Source organism: Nycticebus coucang, chromosome 2 (genome assembly GCF_027406575.1).
Source record: "Nycticebus coucang isolate mNycCou1 chromosome 2, mNycCou1.pri, whole genome shotgun sequence".
Classification (NCBI taxonomy): Eukaryota; Metazoa; Chordata; class Mammalia; order Primates; family Lorisidae; genus Nycticebus; species Nycticebus coucang.
The window spans coordinates 27,604,779-27,626,627 of record NC_069781.1 but is presented as its reverse complement, the minus strand read 5'-3'; the positions used below and the strand labels follow the sequence as shown (position 1 = coordinate 27,626,627).

The following is a 21,849-nucleotide window of genomic DNA, read 5'->3' as shown; positions in this document are numbered from 1 at the left end:
CTCTCACAAGACCCTGGGCCCTGTTTCATCTTTACCATTTCCCCACTGTCCCCTGAATCACTGCCCTCATTATCTCTGGTGTAGGTAACTGTAAAACCTTAACTGGGTTTCCAGTTTTTAGTCTCCTCCATTTTCTACACAGCCGCCAAATGAACTCCCACCAGAGCACGAGTCTCCTGGCTTGGCCTTCCGCGGCTCGTCACACCCAGAATAAGGCCTCAGCTGACGGACCCTGCCACACTAGCATGCTGTCTTCCATGGATTATTCTACAACGCACCAAGCTCTTTCTCAACTGGGGGCATTTCTGAGCGTCATTCTCTGCTGGAAAGCTGACTCCCTGCTGGTAGCAGGTTGAAAAGTCCCTGCATTTATCAGGTCTCAGCTCACAGTCACCTCGTAGAACCCTGTCCCAACCACCTGAGCCAAAGCTGGTCTCCCGGTTATTCTCAAATACTGTGCCAAGTTTTCTTTATTGCCTCAGAGAATGTAGCACAGTTATGAGTTTGTTTCCCCTTCCAGAATGTGAGTTGTGCGAACATAACAGGGTATCTTACCTACAGCTATATCTGGAGCCCAGCATGGTGCCTGACACATAACAGGAATGTTGTTGATATTTTGAGAGATCATCTAATTTTAGGTGGGGTACAAAACCCAGGTCGGAGGCCATCATTTTACTGCCCTCAGTGTTTCCTTGAATAGGGAGCATACTAAGATAGGAACCCTGTACGCTGACCACCCAAGGGACTGTGACAAACTGGTCAACATAAGGAACTGGGCCTGCTGTACTGGTATGTACAGGAGGTGCAAGGCTGGTCTATGAAATTAGGTCAGCTGAACGAGGTGGTCAATTGTGGACGCTCTACTGCAGTTAGCAGCACACATTTGGGCACCAAACTTCTTTGGTTCAAATCCTAGCTCCTCCACTTACTAGCTGGAACAGTCTTTGTCTTGTTTCCTCACTGGTAAATGAGAGTCATAGTGTTTACACCTCCTAAGACCATGGCACAGATTAAGAGGAGGATAGATATTATTGCATATGATTATTTCTATGACAATCATAGAAACTTGAAAACTGTGTATTCAAGCATTCCCCCTACCCTTTGTTGTGTTTAGAACACAATGTGCTCTGTGTGAAATAATGAGTTAACTTTTGCACTTTTAAATCCCAGGTTAGAACCTCTATCTGACCTATAAAATTAGATTATCTTAGATGCTTCGAGGAGAATCAAAATTCCCCTGATAAGGGGATACCCTCTGAGTTAAGTATGAAGAATTTCTAAGCGATAAAGCAAAGCATAGCAGTTAGAAAAGTGGATTTACTGGCTAGAATAAAGAACACTATTTTCTCTATTTATACATGTCAAAAAAAAAAAATTTTAACATCACATTACATTAGTATCTACATTGCTTTCAACGAGATATTTTTCTAGAAATGCATTATAGTGTAGTAATAATTTTAAAAATCATAAAATAATCGGAGGCCTACAAGATTATGAAAAGTGACTGAAAATAATTAGGACATGAGGTAATAATTTTTCATTTATTTTGAAAACTATTCAGACACCAGTTTTAAAAAGGGTAGAATCAATATTTTATTATCATTGTAATCAGATGGTACTTGGTATATAGGCTTCATACTTCTTACTTTTTTGTCAATAAAAAAAATTTTTAAATAGCCAAGGGCTGGTTATATTTTCAGAGAACACGATTAGACTAATTCATTAATGGTGGCTTCAAGCTTTTCCTTATTAGCTCCAGAAAATTCACCCACCTGTTAAGAGAATATTGAACTGACATTAGATGTAGCATTGTTACCACTATTTTATATACGTGATATGATCATAAAATCAAGAAAGAATGGGGTGAAGGGAAGAGAGAAAGTATAATTATAGGTAAGCTTCCTCAAGTAATATACAGTTCTCTTTTAAAGTTAAAAACTAAAGAAAATCCTCAAAACAAGTCAAAAGGCTTAATTACCTTTTTTTTTTTTTTTAACACAAATGCCTTTTAATAATGACGAAGGATCTGCCTGAGTCTAAGGACTTCTATGTACTTTATGATATAAACACAGAGCATGGGTCAGGGATTTAGTTTTCAGTTAGATGTTACATTATGTACTTAACTCAATGAAGAATGACATAGTGAAATAGTCTTTTTTTCTTTTGAAGCCGTGGCTCATTTTGTTGCCCCAGGCTAGTGCCGTGGTTATCATAGATCACAGCAACCTCAAACTCCTGGGCTTAAGCCATTCTCTTGCCTCAGGCTCCCAAGCAGCTGGAACTACAGGTGCCGGCCACAACGTCTGGCTAGTTTTTCTATTTTTGGTAGAGAGAGGGGCCTCGCTCTGGTTCAAACTGGTCTCACACTCCGGATCTCAGGAGATTCACTGGCCTCGGCTTCCCAGAGTGTTAGGATCACAGGAAAGAGCCACCGTACTGGGCCAAGGTTAAAATTCTTAAAAGCAGAGAGTAGTGACGTGCCTCACATCATGAAAGGTGAAGTCATCTCAGTGCCTTCTGCATTTCTATCAGCTTTCCTCTGGCCCACTTAGGGATCCTGAAAGGTGAGATGTACGTACCTTTTGTCCCTTTTTAAAAAACTGGAAAGTCGGCATGCATTTGACTTCACACTCTGAAGCTACGTCCTAGAGTGGGGGTGGGGGACAGAATAAAAACAAGACAGAGACCATTGAGCCAAGAGAGGTAATCGCAAACCAGATTTTTTCTCCTGTTCTGCACCCTACATCTTAGCATCGGGACATTTTTCAGCATATCGGAATCAATGTACTGAATATAATAGCAGCAGGACAAAAGCCAAACTGGTTATACTCTCAATGAAAACTTCTTATTAAGGGCACCCACAGGTAGAAGGCTGCTAGCGTCAGATACTCCACAGTGATCCAATGTGCTGGTTTAATCCAATTAGGTTCTTGGCTATTTTTTTTTTTTAGAGACAGAGTCTCACTTTGTTGCCCTCAGTAGGGCACTGTGGCGCCACAGCTCACAGCAACCTCAAACTCTTGGGCTTAAGTGATCCTCTTGACTCAGCCTCCCAAGTAGTCCTGTGGGACTACAGGCGCCGTCACAACACCCAGCTATTTTTAGAGACGAGGTCTCGCTTTGGCTCAGGCTGATCTCGAACCTGTGAGCTCAGGCAATCCACCTGCCTCGGCCTCCCAGCGTGCTGGGATTATAGGTATGAGCCACTGTGCCTGGCCAAGTTCTTGGCTATTTCAAGTATCAGAAAGAAGCAGTAACAAATTCTGTTGTATAACTGGACCCAGGATTATAATCTTAACTGTTCCTCAGAATTTGCACCTGTTTCCTGTTTCTAATTTTATAATGGGTCCACCAATAATGATTATAAGAGCCAAAGTCCAATGTCAGCCCAAGGGACATACACAAAGAATTGTTCAAGAACAGAAATCACGGTAAGCTCAAGGAATAGCCTATGTTGGTTTTTCTACTTATTTTTAATTAAAAATTGGTGGGTTCTCAAACCTGGCTGCATTATCAGAACCACCAGAGGGGCATAGAGGGTTCTCCTTTCATCCCCCTTTAAATCATTCCCAAAGTTAAGGCTGGGCCCCAGGCAACTTTAATGATCTAACCTTTGAAAGCCACCCTCCTTAGAAAACAGACAACTCCTAAGATAGCAAATTGAGCTACTTAATAACTATTTTCTCTTTTGCTAGATATCACAACTGAAAATTTTTTTGCAGCTTAAAAGTAATTGACATCACAAGCGTTTCTCAATTCTGGAACACAAAGTGAGAACTTTCATGATAGCCCAGTCTCAAGCATTGTTCACGCTGTAAGAGGACAAGGTTTGGAGAGACACGCGGCTGCCCGGGCATGGGCAATCGGGGCAGATGAGAAGGTCGACAGGAATTGGAAACGTCAGCCTGGGATGGAAGAGGGCCGGGAAAGAAGTGGAGGACCCTCAGCAACCAAGCAGGCAGAACCATGAGAACTGGAGCACGGACCCTGAAGGAGAAATCCCAGGGGCAAGGAGGGCAGCGACAGACTCTGTGGTGACTTCCAGGGTCTTTCCACATAGTTTTCACTTTTTCTTTTAATTCTGGAAAAGCTGCTGAGCATCAAAGTGCAGGGTCCAGTCAGAAGCCCGGGGCAGTAATGGCAAAAATAAAATCAGTGACTATTTACTGAACACGTCTATTGTGCTCTAGACACTCACTCCAAGCAAGGGCTCGAGGGGGGCTTGTGACAAGTACATCAAAATGAAGATCACAAACTTTTAATGACTCCAGTTTACAGCTGCAGTGACTGTCTGCAGAGTCACTGGGATTGGGAAGGGGGTTAAGAGCTGAGGGGCAGATGATGAGCTGCATGTGTCAAGGACCTGGGTACATTGTGGACAGCAGCGGGAAATGAGGAGAGGGAGGACAAGTTAAGGGTGGAGGGCCTGGGGTGGCTAAGAGGTTTGAAGGCGAAAGCCTATGGAGCAGAACCTGGTCCAGACATGTTACCTGGCCCACTCAAGGGCTTAAAAAATCTCGGTCACCCACTTACTGGCCATGTATCTTTTAAACACAAATATGAGACTTATTCCTCATGGCACTGGAGAGAGCAGCTGGCTGTCTTATAGATTATCTGGTCACCTGTTTACTTCTGGGCACATTTAAGCTACTGGTTTGATGCCACTTTTCCGACAAGCAGTTGGCATAAAACTCAAAGGGTATTTTTTTCTTTTGTATTTAGGGTGGGCAGCAGTAGTCTGCAAAGGATGAGCCGCCCTGTCCCCCACTTCCTCTAACCACAGAGGTAGACTGAGGCTTGTGGCTGAGCAGCCATCCCACGTGAAGGCATCCAAGCCATGCAGTCATGACTTTCAGAGGTAAGAGTTACTCCTATGCCTTTATCAGTGACAAGTACAAGGTCCCAATCAATAGAAGTGACAATCACGTGGTCAGAGGCTGGTATCTCATACCCAGCCAGAGATCAGCATTCCTGCGTTTGTATAACTTTTGTATTAACTGCTTCATTTATAAAAATTGTGCCATTAAAAAAACTAGAAAAAAAAAAGGGCTTCTGTCGTGAGTGGCACACATGGGGCAACTCAATTGCTCTTCGTGCGGAATCGACATCAAGAGATTTCGGAAGCATAATTTTTTGGTATCTGGGCACCTGGTGATCGTTGGTCCCGGCGCCTGAAAAAAAAAGAAAAAAAAAACAAAAAAAAAAAAAAAAAAACTAGAAAAAAAAGACACGCTCACAGCAATGGAGTTGATACTTGGAGATAAGATACTGAAGGGTTTTTGTTTTTGGAGACAGTCTTGCTTGCTCTGTAGCCCTGACGAGAGTGCAGTGGGATCGTCAGCAGAGCTCACTGCCACCTCTACCTAACTGCTAGGCTCAAGAGATCCTCCTGCCTCAGCCTCATCCTGCCCCACCATGCCCAGCTAGATTCTTGAGTGTTTTTAAATTGTGTTCATACATGTTATTTTTAAAAACTGCAGCCAAGTCTTTATATAGAGAGTTTTTAGTTAATGCATGAAGAATTCATTTCACTGTCTGAGAGTGATATTTAAAGCAGACATTCCATACTATATATTAACTCCCTATGCTGGACTTTTGGGTTATTTCCAATTGATGTGTGTCCTAGGGAATAAATTCTCACACATCCCTAGGGCAAAAACCTGAAAATGGAATTTCTGGGTGCAAGAAGATGATTTTAATTTATATGTTTAGACAAGTATAATCTGTGCTCAATGCAAAAATGGGGAAAAGGAAATCCACCCACATTCTCTTACTAGCTACCGTTAACATTTTATCATTCATGCATCTAAATACACGTCACTACGAAAGTCTTGAGACGGACTGTGTTATGGTCTGTTATTTCGCTTCTAAGAAACACAGTTGACAACGTCCTTTCTGATTCACTCATGCAAGTTTCAACTTGCTGGGCGGGCTTCATTTGTTTCAATCTGTGCAGTTTCTTGATCTTTGTGTATCTGAAAACTTTTGGAATGACTCGCGGATGTATTTCTCTTTCCAAACCCATGCTGTATACACCGTAACACGCACACCCTGGGTATGAGGCACATACGATGGCTTCTCTCCATGAACAGTGACACTACTTCTGGTCCCTATGGAGGCACTACTATTTTAACCAATCCACTGTTTGTTGTGATGTGTATTAACAAATGGTTTGGTTTTTGCCTGAACCCCTTTAAGCTTAATATGTAAATATTTCTGGATACTGGTTCAATTTTAAACCCCCTCAGCCTTAGAAGTAGAACTGCTGAAAGAGGAAGACTTAAAGTCTCTAGATATATATTATTGACCCACCTTCCAAACAGTTTATATCAATTTACCAATATTTATTGTGATTTTTGCGATCCAGTTTAAGACTTTATGTCATCAAATCCATCCATGTTACCCTACTCCAATCTATTAAAAGCATATGGCTTTAAAGCCATTTAATTCATCTGGCTAATTATACTTCATCTAGCTAATATAGACTTAATTTTTATGAAGCTTGCCAACTCACATCTCTCCCTATTTTACAAAATACTTATACTATTTGAGGATATAATGATCAATTTCCAAAAATGTCAGGTTGAGGCTGGGGAAAAGGAAGACAAATTTGGGATTAATAATATTAACTCGATATCCACAAACATACATAATATATCCAGGTATGAAACTCTTTTATGGTTTTAAAGTTTGATAGTTCCATAACTCTATTTGCTTTTTACTATCTACAGTTAAGGTTTTGTTTCTTTTGCTTTCTACTTTTTGCTGGACTAGGTTGCCATTCCCATAGCAAGCATGTCTTTCCTATCACTGAAATTTCCTAAGTAGCTGCACCTCTTGAGGTCTTAAAAACATTCTTGATCCTGTTTCATTATCACTCCCCTCCTTATAAACAGAAAGCAAGACTACTCCTAAGGTCTCTTCCCACTTTTTGTTCTTTTGTGAATAATCTGGAATTTTAAAAACAAAAAGTTAATGTGTGGTTTCCGTCTTAGTTTTTAACAATGAAGTTTAAAAAAAACCCCCCAAAACTTAAAAATAGAAAATAGCTTATAGAATAAGGATGTAAAGAGTATTATTTTTGTAGAGATATACCATGTGCTTATGTTTTAAGCTGTTACTGTAAGGCAAAGTTAAAAAAATTAAAGTTCGTAAAAGTAAAAAAGTTACAGTAAATGAAGGCGAACTTATATCTGAACAAAGAAATTTTAAAAAGGCTCAGTGCCTATGGCACAGTGGTTACAGTGTACACCGAGGCTGGTAGGTTCGAAACTGGCCTGGGCCTGCCAAACGACAAGGACAATTGCAACCAAAAAATAGCAGGCATTGTGGCAGGCACCTGTAGTCCCAGCTACTTGAGAGGCTGAGGCAAGTGAATCACTTAAGCCCAAGAGTTTGAGGTTGCTGTGAGCTGTGATACCACAGCACTCTACCGAGGGCAACACAGTAACATTGTCTCAAAAAAAAAAAAAAAAAAAAAATTATTTTTAAAAATCGAGTGTAGCCTAAGTGCACAGTGTTCACAAAGTCTATGATCATGTACAGTTGAGTAATATCCTGGGCCTTCATATTCACTCGCCCACCACTGACTCACCCAGAGCAACTTTCAGTCCTGTAAGCTCCATTCATAATAAATGACCTACACAGATGTACCATTTTTAAGAAATCTTTTAGGCCATATTTGTACTGTACCTTTTCTATGTTTAGATACATAAACATTTACTAATATGTTACAGTTTCCTATAGGATTCGGCACAGTCATGCTATACAGGTGTGTCACCTAGGGACCACACCGCATCGCACAGGTGTGTAATAGCCTATGCCATCTAGGTTTGTGTAAGTGCACACTCTGATGTCTGCACAACAACAACAAAGCCACCTATGTACTTCTCGGAATGCAGCCCTGTCATTAAGTGATGTGTGACTGTACTTCCTTAATGAAATTGAGGCTGTAAGGGTAACTGTCCTCAGCAGAGAAGGGGAAATCAAAGCCAGTAAGACAAGCTCCCTGACCTCAAAGAAACTGACTGAAGATAATGGTTAAGCACAAAGAGATCATTATAATAATGGCCAAGATTCACTGCATACCGTGTCAGGCACTGTTCTGAACACTCTGTAGGAATTAGCCTCATTTAATCCTGACAACTCCTGTATGTTTGAGTAACACTGCCATGTTACAGAGGATAAAAGTCAGGCACAGAAAAGATAAATGATCAAGGCAGTCCTGCTAAAAAGGGACAGGACTGGAAAATAAAGCCACGAATGTAGGTAAAGGATCCACCCTACTTTACCACCATAAATGCAAGAGGAAGAGCAGGGCCAAGAACATCAGAGGGAAAGAGAAAAGGTGCATAAAAGGGGGTAACTTATGACTAGGAATGTGGTGGGAAAGAGAAGGATAAATCAGGCAGAGAAGACAGCCCAAGGCAAGGCAGAAGCCTTTCAAGGAGCAGAACTAGAGAAGGAGCTTCGAACAAGCAACTTGTTGATGTTAGAGCCTACTGCCACGGGCCTGTTTTAACTGACCGCGAGTTTGCTTGGAAGGCTGTTGATGCGGCAGGTATTAAGATCTGAGCACAGATCAAGTTCAAGGAAGATAAGAGATTAGCCTAAAGCAGGCACCAGTGAGCCAGGACCAGAACTCAGTCTGGTGCCTCTGCTGCCACATCTTATTCTCCTCACCGCTTCTGTCACGGGGGGGGAAGAGTGAAAATGCTCACGCATCTGCAAAGACCCCGGAGGTGACACATCCTGAACAGGCTGTTCTGGAGAAGGAAGGTCATGAGCATCCTCTAAAGCAATGGTTCTCAACCTGTGTGTTGCGACCCACAGGAACTGTATTAAAGGGCCGTGGCATTAGGAAGGTAGAGAACCACTGCTCCGAAGAGTAGGGATTAAGAGCAAGGGCCAGGAAACTGGACATCATTTTAAATCCCTGTTAACTCCATAAATAATCAACCTGTTTTATTTAAGTTTTCTTATCTGCAAAACAGTGATAATGACAGCATCAAGGATTACGTGAATGGATAATTATAAGCCACATAGAAGAGTGTCTGGTATTTATCAAGGGAAAAACAAGTATTTGTTAAACAAAACCAACCCTGGAATTTCCCCCAAATTCTTCTCTCAGCTCTTAGTGTTTATTCATTAAACATGTGGGTTTCTAATGGACTAAAATCCACCAAGGCTAGAATAGGCTTGAGAACACACATTCTCACACTATAGAAATTCACGAAGAGCTCTTACGGTGGTCTCAAGGTTCGGTGATCCCATCGCCTATGGATTTAATAATCATCATAGCCAAATTCAATTTCTATCATTGAGCACCTCAAAATGCTAGGTAGAATGTAGCGTTTTAGAAAGAAGGTGGCTAATTAGAAGCCTCATCCACCGGTTTTAATGTTTGTTTTAGGATCAGCTCCGGATGCCTAGGATCAAACTCATAATTGGCACAATTACTTGTTCTTCTGAAATAGAATTTTTTAGATAGGATTATAGCTTTAGTATTATTTGACATATTTACAGAAAAGATACACTGTGTAATTCAGAGAAAAAGGCCAATGTGAAAAGCTCGGTTGTATCTCAAAATTTCCAGCTACGTACCTGACAGTCATCCACATCTACTTCAAGGAATACCACGTTGGAATACTTTTCAGAGAGGGACTGGAAAATGTGAAATGAAAAATTAAAAAAAAAAAAATTAGAACTAGATAGATCAGCATACATAAGGTTCTTACACGGAAACTTAATAAAAAATAGAGACTAAAGATCCAAAAATTTAGAGTAGGGACCAGGTAAACATAAGGGACATACATTTTCTCTGAATCAAATTCTTCCCAGTATAAAATAATTTGGCACATTAACTTAAGGCCAAAACTTAAAAGAGAGCCCATGTTTCAATTTGAAAAAAAAAAAAAAGCTAAACCATTTAAGACAAATGAAACTAACCTCTGAAAGTTGTCTTCAATGGGCTACATGTATCAAATTTAAATTATTTAAGTTGTTCTACAACTACCAAAGATCCAGCTAAAAAAACCCCTCAAAACAAAACCCTGTCATTGTCCTTCTTTCCTAACTGTGTGGCCAATCCCTGAAACACAAATCTCTTATAAAGTAGAAGTTGTTTGACACTCACATGAAAGAAAGGCTTGATCATTTTGCAAGGTCCACACCACGTGGCTGAGAAGTCAACTACTACAAGTTTATCTCCAGCAGCATCCAAGGCTTCCTTAAAAGCAAACTAAAAGGACAAAAGAAAAGCACGTGTTAAACAGTTTCATTTCCAAAAGCCTTGGAGACTTTGATGACACAAAGACACAAGGCACAGCTTGGAGGTCTTGTTTTCAGGACCTACTTCTTTGGGGAGAAGGGGTAACCCAAAACAAGCCAAATAAACTAGGTTTGAAGGAATACTACACACTGTTGGTACTGCTATTTGTTAAGATGATAATGTAGAGTCTTTATGATTATTTAACAAAATATTGTAAATTAAAAAATAGATATTTGCAGTAAAACTATATCTATGTGTCAAATCTAGGTATCTGGCAGACATTCACCCAATGCTTATGGACTGGTGAAATAGAAGACCTCTGGGCTAGCGTGTATTCTGCAATGCCCCCCACCCCACCCCACTTAGGAAAGCAGGGTAAGGTGGGTCCCTTCAGTTGAGTAAGTCATAAAGGGCACAAGATTTTACAGTTGAAACATTACAAGTTACTTAAGAAAGTCAGGGAAACCAACTCCCCCTAGCCCCAACACTCAAGACAATCCCTGTTGACATAAGCACATTTTCTTGTGCTCTTTTTTATGGGGTTTCCCAAGTTGAAATGACACTGTATATAGACCTTTGATTTTTTGCTACGCCCACACTATTCATTAAATTAACTATGGTTTTAGTTCCCTTATGAAAGACATTTTCCTTAGATCTCATTTTGCATAGGAATGTATGTTAGATCAAATTCCCAGCAGAAAAGTACAAGAAATCCCTTACTAGCAACATCCCTGAATTATTTACCTTCGGTGCTGGTACTGTAACCCTAGGAACCTTACATTCCAATTATAAAGGACTTATTTTAACCACAATTGGTCTGTTAGTGCTGACCAAAACCAAAACCAAGGCAATGAAGATAAATCAAAAACACTAACATCTATATCTGAAGTCTGTTTTCTTCAAAAGAAAAATGCAGGACAAACTGGTTTAATCAAATGCTAACATTCCCCTCTTCTAGAAGGAAGTTGAATAAATAAAACACCGTAAGGTAAAAATACAAACAAAAAACACCCCAACAACAAAAAGTGAATATGAATTCTCCAGTAGTACAGTCACTTCCCTTGATTTCTATTTTCTAGCCCATGTTTGGGGAAACAATTCACAAGTGGTGTTCCTGAGAATGTTATGATGCGACTTTGAAGTCGCATTAGTTATGAAGATCCATCAACCCTGTGTGGTGATGCTGAAGGGGGTGTGCAGCAGAGAGTAAATTAGAAGTATAGGAATTATTTCTCTAAACCATCACTGATTGTTTCAGACCACTTTCGTTCAAAGCCTTCCCCACTGTGATTTTCAGAAGGTCAAACCGGTCATTCTTTACTGTAATATCTAGGTGGTAAAACAGAGAAAAATGGTCAAGAATTGCCAATGTCTGGTTGGAGGCACTGGATTCTTTTTTTGAACATGGTTTACCCTCAGTAAAAACTTGATGAGATAACTTGCAAGAAAGAGTATATTTCAAATACTCAAGGCTTTCCCCAAAGTTTGGAATCAAATGCAAGCAAAACTACCTAAAATTTTGAAAAGAGACATGCAGCAATTTGTGCTTAAGTGAACATTAGTTACAAAGCCAGTTGTGTGCAGGCTTTATGTACAAATTCTCTTCTAATACTTGAGTTTGCCTAAAACAGATATTAGCTTGAAAATCATTCAAGATTTTTCTCAGTAAGAAGCAAACCACAATTTCAAAGGCCCAGAAACTAACAATCAGGATTAATAAATGTTCCCATGACTGACATAAATCATCTGGAAATAATACAATGTAGTTGGGATAGATAAATAAGAGCAAAGTCTAACATCTCTTTTCTTAAATATACCTGCTCTAAAGGTAATAAGAATGTGTGCTTTCTAAGGCATTTGGTGAAGTGCCTTGTGTATGGGAGTTTGATACATGCTAGGTGTCATTATTCAACAACCCCCCCCACCTGTGTTGGTTTCTTCATCACCTTTATAGTCCATATATATTACATTCATCTCTGAAATAGATCCTAGTGGCCTTAAATGGCCATCAGAGTGTCTCAAAGAGTTGATCTGGATGGCCAATGGCAATAATTTAGCCCATCAGAATGAAAATTTAAGGCTTATTCACTCTTCACAAATAATCAAATCAGTGTAACTTTCTATGAATGACTTTGGATAACAATTTGGAAGATTAATTGATTAGCGAGGCATTCGGGGGGCAAGGCTGTCTTGCTTTTTTTTGAGAAGCAAATTTCCCCTCACCCTGTACACCTCATCAACTGCTTGCAGTGTATGGATTCTGAGACAAGTAATACAGACCACTCAAAGGTCTCCTGGCTCCTTTAAAGGGTTCCTGCTCGTTCAGTTATACCGATGAGGTTGCAAGACCCTGGAGAACAGAACCACAGCTTCTAACCCCTCCCTTCACCAGGCACAGAGCAATAATTTGTCACACAGTAGGCGCTGAAAAAAAAAGTATGGGGCACAAAACTCTCTTTCTCAACCAATGAAAGGCTGCTAATTTTAACACAAAAGCTCACACAATTAAAAGAAATGAGGATCCCAATAAGAAAAAATTAATTAAGGACAAGAAGATAAAGGACGACAATGACAATCAACATTTGCCGGGAAATGTTGGGAATCAATAATAATCAGAGGACAAAAGGACGAGGGACCACTACAAAGAGATCACGTCTCTGAAGCCCACCCAGCACCAAACTGGTTGGGGCGCTCCCGGCGGGCAAGGACCCGCCTTGGTGGGGTGGGGTGGGGGCATCTCAGAGGACACGCTAGCCTAGCGGTCTTCTACCATTCCAGCATCATTAATTTTCCTCTGCTCACCTTTCTGACTCTGCATTGTAGAAACATTTCTGGTATACTGTATGTTAGCTTCTGGGTTTCCCAGTCTGGAAGGTTATAGATTTGCAGTAACTTTTATCAAACACCAGCACACTTTTTTGCGTTGGGCATTTTTAAAAGGACTCAGAACTAAGATTAGGGTGACCGAAGGCCGTAACAGCTGGGCGTGGCTGCTCTCTGGGGGAACCCTCCCTCCAGCAAAACTCATGGACTGTGGGTGAATGAAAGACAGGTAGGGCAGCTGACGCCCCTGGGCTCAACCTTGGGGACTGAGTCATTCCAAAGCCAGGGCTGCCGGAAACACGCCCTGCGCGGTAGGAGGAGGAGTCCCGCGGGCGCAGCTCGGACCTCACTTCCTTGAGGCCACCGGGGCCCTCCGCCCTCCGGGCTGGACCCGCAACAGGCTAGAGGGTCTCCAGTCAGGATCCGCCCCGTGTGCGCGGATACAATTCGCATCACTTTCGGGGCAGGGCTGTGACCGGGGCAGCCGGGGGTCTCCGGCCTAGATCCGCGCCCCACCCCACGCGGGTGGATCACCTCGCACGGGAGAGGGAGTGGCGGCCAGTGATCCGTGCCTTCTGCAAGGGGCCTTCCATCACCTTGCCTCTGCTCCAATCCAGATACAGAAGGGGCCAAAGGCGGATGCCCTCACCTTCCCCGAATCGGGGTTACCGGGACAGGAGGCGCAGTGTGGGAACTCGCGGGGGCTCCCCGCGCACCGGCATCTCCTGGGCGCACAGGGCGCGGGGCAGCTCTGGGCACCTTAATTCCGCCCTCTCCTCCCCTCCCCCAGGGCATGCTCGATAGTCTCGGGCGCGCCCAGGCCCCAGCTTCTCTCAATCCCAGGCCGAGACGCCGCGTCCCTTTGCCCCAGGGACTCGGAGGGGCGGCCTCCGCTCCCCACGCCCGTGTCCTTCCCGGCTACGGAGGCTGCGTATTGCGCCCTGGCGGTCCCCAGGAGCACATACCTTGCTCTCGATCTGCTTCACCATCTTGGCTGTTGGAGCTCTCACGAACCACCGTAAGAACAGATGCGAGCGGATCCAAGGAGCCGGAACCAGCTTACAGGAGGAAGCGCAGCGCGCCTTCCCTTATAGCGACGGGAAGGGGCGGGGCGGGGAGTGACGGGGCGGGGCGAGCGCGCGAGGGTGCGGCGGGGACTTGCGCGCCCAGGCCTCTGGCGCCCGCGGGGACACCGCGTCGGCCCCGCCCCCGAGTCGTGAGCGCGGAAGCGCCCAAAGGAGCCCCGGCTCCACCTGCCTTCTGCATCGACGCCCAGGGCGCCTCCTCCAGGAACCCCAGCTGAAAGTGGCGATCAAGACACGGAAAGGACACGTACGCTCCGCACAGCCGCGGGGAGGCGGATGGCCACGCCCAGAGCCAGCCGGATCACCTGGGAATGTGTCAGCCAGGCCTTAATCGATTGCGTCCACTTGTGACAAAGAGACAGCCCTGGGACCGCGCAGGTGGGGCTGCTGGATTCCTCGAAAAAGCCCGCCACGCCCCGGCCCCAGCCTCCTGCGCCCCAAAAAGTGCTGAGTAACGATGACCAGGAAGTATCTGTGTGTGCGCAGTGGCCTCCTTTCCGGAGTTTACCGCCATGGTTCTCTTTTCTTCTCTTCCCTCCCTCCAGTTCTTTCCCGGTCCCCAAAGAAGCCCTGCTCCAGGGTGACAAAGCATCTAGTGCGGTGTAGACGGCCGCTGGACTGACTGGGCTCTGGGAGATGTTAGTGCCGCCAGGGTGAGCTCTGCAACTTAGTTACAGACCTCCCGGGTCTCTGTTATCTTTTTTAGTAAAATAGGAATCGTGGCGTGGTCTCTATCTCACCGCTGTGGTGGTGTTTTGAGGGTTAAAGTGCTTAGGCCAGTGAGTAGCAGACAGTAATCAATCAATGCTTCTAATGTAGCTGTTGTGACTACTAATGACGCTTGTTTGGCCACCTTATACATACAGTATTTGCAGTGGCACTAATGCACACATTTACTTGAGGATTTTTCACCAGAGGCTGACTCGGAACAGGGAAGTCGGAGTGAGTATTGAATCAGGGATTGCAGAACTGGGATTGCAGCAGTAAAGAACAGAGTGGGATAAAAAAAGTCTCAGAGAAAAGGACTTTTTCCCTACAAAGGATAGAAAAAACGGGCACTGGACTGTGGTCGTAAGGAGCAAGGTCCCCTGCTTACAGGCACAAGAGGAACTGAGTTCTCAGGATTTCCTTGTGGCAAGGAGTTGACGTTCTACTAGGAGAGTGAGGTGCAGGGGATTTGTTTGGAACAGCCCAAAGAGAGAAAATCTGAGAAATGTGGGGATAAAAGAAGAGAGAGGGTAATGGAAAGGCCTTCATTTTGGAGGTTCGGCTCTGTGTATTAGTCAGAACTCTCAATTGTGAAGAGAAATTTTTGACTTAGAGCAAAAAGAGATTACCAAATGGTAATTCCTGTTACCGGAACTCCAGGGTCCGAAGGTGTCAGGAAGGCACCATCTATATTGTTTCATTCCCAGGCAGGTTGTTTAGATAAGACTGGCCCAGGTAGCTCCAGGCTTAGGTCCCTATTAGTTTAGCAGCTCTGCAGGAAGAGCATCCCTCCCCCTTGTTCTAGTAAATGCCCCAGAGGCTGGCCTTTTACTTGGGTGGAGGAGGAGTTAGTCTTGCTTACACCTGTGGGCTAGGTGTTGGTAGAATCCAGGGAGTTACCAGAGAAAGGGGAGATGGGTGCTGGTCTAGTAAAAATGTTATTTTCATATCATGCAGAACGGAAATGAGTGGCATGGGTGATGAGCTTGCTTCAGGTTTCTGGATCAGCTCAGTTTGAGGCTTGATGAGGGGGTGGAGTACAAGGTCAGCTGTCTTTGTTTGGGTTCCCAAACCAGATTAGAAGAAGATGCAGCCAGAGAACTTCTGAAACACGTTTTTCTTAGATCCCTGGTTTCTCTGAGTGTGGTTCTTAACTGCCTAATCCCACATAGCAGGTGGTTCTTTTAAGACTAGATTCCCAGAACACACCCAGGCAGACATATGGGAATCATAGTCTTTTGAGTTAGAGCCTTGCAATCTGCATTTAGAAAAAAACATCCCAGGGGATTAGGTACACTAAGATTTGATGAACTTTGTGGTGGGATCTTCAGAGTGAGGCCAGCGCTAGTTAAGCTTGAAGACGGTATCTAGAAAGAGAGTTGAGATGAAGACTCAAGAGAACACAGCTAAGTGACTATGGTACAGAAAGCTGTACAACGGTGGTTCTCAACCTTCCTGATGCCGCAACCCTTTAATGCAGTTCCTCATGTTGTGGTGACCCCCAGCCATAACATTATTTTCATTGCTACTTTATAACTGAAATTTTGCTACTATTATGAATCGTAATGTAAATATCTGATATGCAGGATGTATTTTCATTGTTACAAAGGGGTTGCGACCCACAGGTTGAGAACCACTGCTGTAGAAGGAAAAAGAACAAATAAACATGGGTGCCAGGCCCAGAGTTGGGTGCTAGGCCCAGAGCTGGGTGTGGTTCATTGTTTCTCTCAACTTCCCTTAGGAGATAGATGGTGTATTATTCTCCATATGTATTTAACGAAAATTCAAAGAGGTTACCTGCTTATACACCTGGCAATCTCTGTTCAGGAAGAGAAGGAAGTGCAGGCATAGTTTTTAAGCCCATGCACATATCTCCAATACCCCTCATTTAATCTGCAAAAAATATCTAATATCCCACACTAATTTGCAAACACTATAGATTACAGTACTTCAAATGTTAACTACAGTAGAACTGTAAATGGATCACCCAGTGGACTATAACAAACAGATCAGTATACAGAAGGAGTCATCATGAGGCACTAGGCCTCCTGTACTGATAGGTATACATGGGGCACATCCAGTCTATGAGAATTAGGTCAACTTAAGGAGGTGGTTGATGTAGAGAGGTGCTCAATTATGGAGGTTCTACTGTGTTTAGATATTTTACACTTGATCTTAGCCAAAAGGCCGAGAAGTGATGTATTTAGATTTTCAAAAAACTGATTTACACATAAACATATAACACACTTTCAATGCTAAATATTTAGTATAAATTTTAGAAAATATAGCAATTCCTGTAAATAACCTACATGTACAACACTGCTCCCAATAACGCCTAATCTGGCCCAGTGGTACACCCCTGGCCCCCTTGAGCCTCTCACTGTGTACCCTGGAACCACCTGGGTTCTGCAAGCACCACTGTATTCTTAGATGTTTCTTTTGCTTTAACTGAAATTTTTGTTCTTGTCAGTGTCTGATTCTGCATGGTCCATGTATGTTAGGGCCAGGAGGTCAGGAAGGGCATCCCTTTGCTGCTTTCAGATTCTTACAACATGCAACAAAGTTACTTAAAATTCACTGGGCAATTCCTGGAAGAAGACATTGGAGTTAATCTTTGCATCTTTGGAGGAGGCCAACATTTCTTAGTTAGTGGCAGAGATCATTGGCTATAAAAGAAAAAGTTAATCAATTTGACTCCCAATCCACAAAGAAAAGTATGTGAGGTGATGCATATGCTAATTAATCTGATTTAGCCATCCCACAATATATACATATATTAAAACATCAATATATACACTTTTTACTTTTCAATAAAATTTTAAAAAGAAAAAAAAACCAATAGGAGATAAAGTCAGCAGTTTTGCAGAGCTATGAAGGGATTTATGCTCCAATGGGTGGGGTTTACTTCATATTAAATTGTCATCTAAAGGAAATAAAAGTACATTATTAAAACTGAAAAAAAAACAAACATTATTTAAAAATAAATGAAAAGGCAAATTACAGACTGGGAAAGAGTATGCTCAATTCGTAGGACTAACAAAGGACTTATACCCACAATGTAAAAGAACCTTTGCAACTCAGAAGACAAGCAAACAGCAAAACTTGGCAAGAGATTTGAACATAGATTTCTTAAAAGAAGTTATGTGAATTAGCAAGAACCACATAAATAGATGCTCAATGTCTTTTTTTTTTTATTAAATCATAGCTGTGCACATTGATATGATCATGGGGCATCATTCGCTAGCTTTACAGACCGTTTACCAAGTTTCACATATACCCTTGTAAGATGCACTGCTGGTGTAATCCCACCAATCCCCTTCCCTCTACCCACCTCCCCTCTCCCTCCCCTCCTTTTCCCTCTTCCCCCTGTTCTTAGGTTGTAACTGGGTTATAGCTTTCATGTGAAAACCCTAAATTAGTTTCATAGTAGGGCTGAGTACATGGGGTACTTTTTCTTCCATTCTTGAGATACTTTACTAAGAAGAATATGTTCCAGCTCCATCCATGTAAACATGAAAGAGGTAAAGTGTCCATCTTTCTTTAAGGCTGCATAATATTCCATGGTGTACATGTACCACAATTTATTAATCCATTCGTGGATCGATGGGCACTTGGGCTTCTTCCATGACTTAGCAATTATGAATTGGGCTGCAATAAACATTCTGGTACAAATATCTTTGTTATGATGTGCTTTTTGGTCTTCTGGGTATATGCCCAGTAAAAGGATTACAGGATTGAATGGCAAATCTATTTTTAGATCTATAAGTGTTCTCCATATCTCTTTCCAAAAGGAATGTATTAATTTGCGTTCCCACCAGCAGTGCAAAAGTGTTCCCTTTTCTCCACATCTGCGCCAACATCTCTGGTCTTGGGATTTTGTGATATAGGCTAGTCTCACTGGAGTTAGATGGTATCTCAAAGTAGTTTTGATTTGCATTTCTCTGATGATTAAAGATGATGAGCATTTTTTCATATGTCTGAAGGCCGCGTGCCTGTCTTCTTCAGAGGAGTTTCTCTTCAAATCCCTTGCCCAGCCTGCGATGGGATCCCTTGTTCTATTCTTGCTAATGCGTTTGAGTTCTCTGTGGATTCTGGTTATTAAACCTTTGTCAGAGACATAACCTGCAAATATCTTCTCCCATTCTGAGGGCTGTTTGCTTGCTTTATTTACTGTGTTCTTAGCTGTGCAGAAGCTTTTTAGTTTGATCAAGTCCCAGTAGTGTATTTTTGAAGCTGCTTCAATTGCCCGGGGGGTCCTCCTCATAAAATACTCGCCCAGCCCAATTTCTTCAAGGGTTTTCCCTGCACTCTCCTCTAGTATTTTTATAGTTTCATGTCTTAAGTTTAAATCTTTGATCCAGTGAGAGTCTATCTTAGTTAATGGTGAAAGGTGTGGGTCCACTTTCAGTCTTCTACAGGTTGCCAGCCAGTTCACCCAGCACCATTTGTTAAATAGGGAATCTTTTCCCCACTGAATGTTTTTAATTGGCTTGTCAAAGATTAAATAACGGTAAGTAGCTGGATTCATCTCTTGGTTCTCTATTCTGTTCCAGACATCTACTTCTCTGTTCTTGTGCCAATACCATGCTGTTTTGATCACTATCGATTTGTAGTATAGTCTGAGGTGTGGTAGCGTAATCCCTCCTGCTTTGTTTTTATTTCTGAGTAATGTCTTGGCTATTCGAGGTTTTTTCTGATTCCATATAAAACGAAGTATTGTTTTTTCAAGATCCTTAAAGTATGACAGTGGAGCTTTAATAGGGATTGCATGGAAATTATATATTGCTTTGGGTAGTATAGACATTTTAACAATATTGATTCTTCCCAGCCATGAGCATGGTATGTTTTTCCATTTGTTAATATTTTCAGCTATTTCTTTTCTTAGAGTTTCATAGTTCTCTCTATAGAGATCTTTCACGTCCTTTGTTAGATAAATTCCCAAATATTTCATCTTCTTTGGCACTACTGTGAATAGGATAGAGTCCTTAACTGTTTTTTCAACTTGACTGTTGTTGGTATATATAAAGGCTACCGATTTATGAATGTTGATTTTGTAACCTGAGACGCTGCTGTATTCCTTGATCACTTCTAAAAGTTTTGTAATAGAGTCCCTAGTGTTTTCCAGATATACTATCATAATATCTGCGAAGAGCGAAAGTTTGATCTCTTCTGACCCTGTATGGATACCCTTGATCGCCTTTTCTTCCCTAATTGCAGTGGCTAAAACTTCCATTACAATGTTAAAGAGCAGTGGAGACAATGGGCAGCCTTGTCTGGTTCCTGATCTGAGTGGAAATGATTCCAATTTAACTCCTCTCAATATGATATTGGCTGTGGGTTTGCTGTAGATGGCCTCTATCAGTTTAAGAAATGTCCCTTCTATACCGATTTTCTTAAGTGTTCTGATCATGAAGGGATGCTGGATATTATCAAAAGCTTTTTCTGCATCGATTGAGAGAATCATATGGTCTTTGTTTTTTAATTTGTTTATGTGCTGGATTACATTTATAGATTTACGTATATTGAACCAGCCTTGAGATCCTGGGATAAAACTGACTTGGTCATGATGTATAATTTGTTTGATGTGTTGCTGGATTCTGTTTGTTAGGATCTTGTTGAATATTTTTGCATCTATATTCATTAGTGATATCGGTCTATAATTTTCTTTTCTTTTGGGGTCTTTTCCTGGTTTGGGGATCAGGGTGATGTTTGCTTCATAGAACGTGTTGGGTAGTCTTCCTTCTTTTTCTACCTTTTGGAACAGGTTGAGTAATATAGGTACTAATTCCTCTTTAAAGGTTTGGTAGAATTCAGACATGAAACCATCTGGTCCCGGGCTTTTCTTTTTAGGGAAGTTTTGTATGGTTGATGCTATTTCCGAACTTGATATGGGCCTGTTCAACATTTCCACTTGATTCTGGCTAAGTCTTGGAAGGTGATGTGCTTCCAGGTATTGGTCAGTTTCCTTCAGATTTTCATATTTCTGAGAATAAAGTTTCTTGTAATATTCATTAAGGATTTTTTTGATTTCTGAGGAGTCTGTTGTTATTTCGTATTTGTTGTTTCTGATTGATGAGATTAGAGATTTTACTGTTTTTTTTCCTGATTAGGTTGGCCAGAGGTTTATCTATTTTATTGACCTTTTCGAAAAAGCAGCTTTTTGATTTATTGATCTGTTGTATAATTCTTTTGTTTTCAATTTCATTTAATTCTGCTCTAATTTTGGTTATTTCTTTTCTTCTACTGGGTTTGGGGTTGGAATGTTCTTCGTTTTCCAGTTGCTTGAGATGTCCCATTAAGTTGTTAACTTCCTCTCTTTCCGTTCTCTTGAGGAAGGCTTGTAGTGCTATAAATTTCCTTCTTAGAACTGCCTTTGCGGTGTCCCAGAGGTTCTGATAGTTCATGTCTTCATTGTTGTTTTGTTCCAAAAAATTGGCGATTTCTTTCTTAATCTCATCTCTGACCCAGCTATTATTCAGCATAAGGTTGTTTAACTTCCACGTTTTTGTATGAGTATGCAGATTCCTGTTGTTACTCAGCTCAAGTTTTATTCCATGGTGGTCCGAGAAGATGCATGGAATAATTTCTATTCCTTTAAATTTACTGAGGTTAGACTCGTGACCTGAGATGTGATCGATTTTGGAGTAAGTTCATGGGCTGATGAGAAGTATGTGTATTCAGTTTTGTTGGGATGAAATGTTCCATAGATGTCTGCTAAATCCAAATGTTGGATGGTTAGGTTTAAATCTAAAATTTCTTTGCTCAGCTTCTTGTTGGAGGATCGATCCAACACTGCCAAAGGAGTGTTGAAATCTCCGACGATTATGGAGCTGGAGGAAATCAAGTTACTCATGTCTGTTAGAGTTTCTCTTATAAATTGAGGTGCATTCTGGTTGGGTGCATAGATATTAATAATTGAGATCTCATGATATTGAGTATTACCCTTAACAAATATGAAGTGAC

At 41.9% G+C, this 21,849-nt stretch overlaps 1 protein-coding gene and 1 non-coding gene across 3 annotated transcripts; one reads left to right on the top strand and one right to left on the bottom strand.

Annotated features, from left to right (window-relative positions):
• Positions 1-1,568: 1,568 nt before the first annotated feature.
• LOC128568441 (thioredoxin) lies at positions 1,569-14,207 on the bottom strand. Of its 2 annotated transcripts, none has more exons than XM_053566114.1 (5): positions 14,059-14,207; positions 10,136-10,240; positions 9,604-9,663; positions 2,580-2,645; positions 1,569-1,772 (listed from the first exon to the last, which is right to left on the bottom strand). In XM_053566114.1, the coding sequence occupies exons 1-5, from the start codon at positions 14,080-14,082 to the stop codon at positions 1,710-1,712; spliced, it is 318 nt and encodes a 105-aa protein (XP_053422089.1). In that variant the 5' UTR covers positions 14,083-14,207; the 3' UTR covers positions 1,569-1,709. The 2 variants fall into 2 exon arrangements, with proteins under 2 accessions (XP_053422089.1, XP_053422080.1); XM_053566105.1 differs by lacking the exon at positions 14,059-14,207 and adding an exon at positions 13,073-13,219.
• Positions 5,042-5,175, top strand: LOC128580314 (U11 spliceosomal RNA). The gene has a single exon (XR_008378612.1). It is a non-coding gene; the product is annotated as a U11 spliceosomal RNA (small nuclear RNA).
• Positions 14,208-21,849: the final 7,642 nt, after the last annotated feature.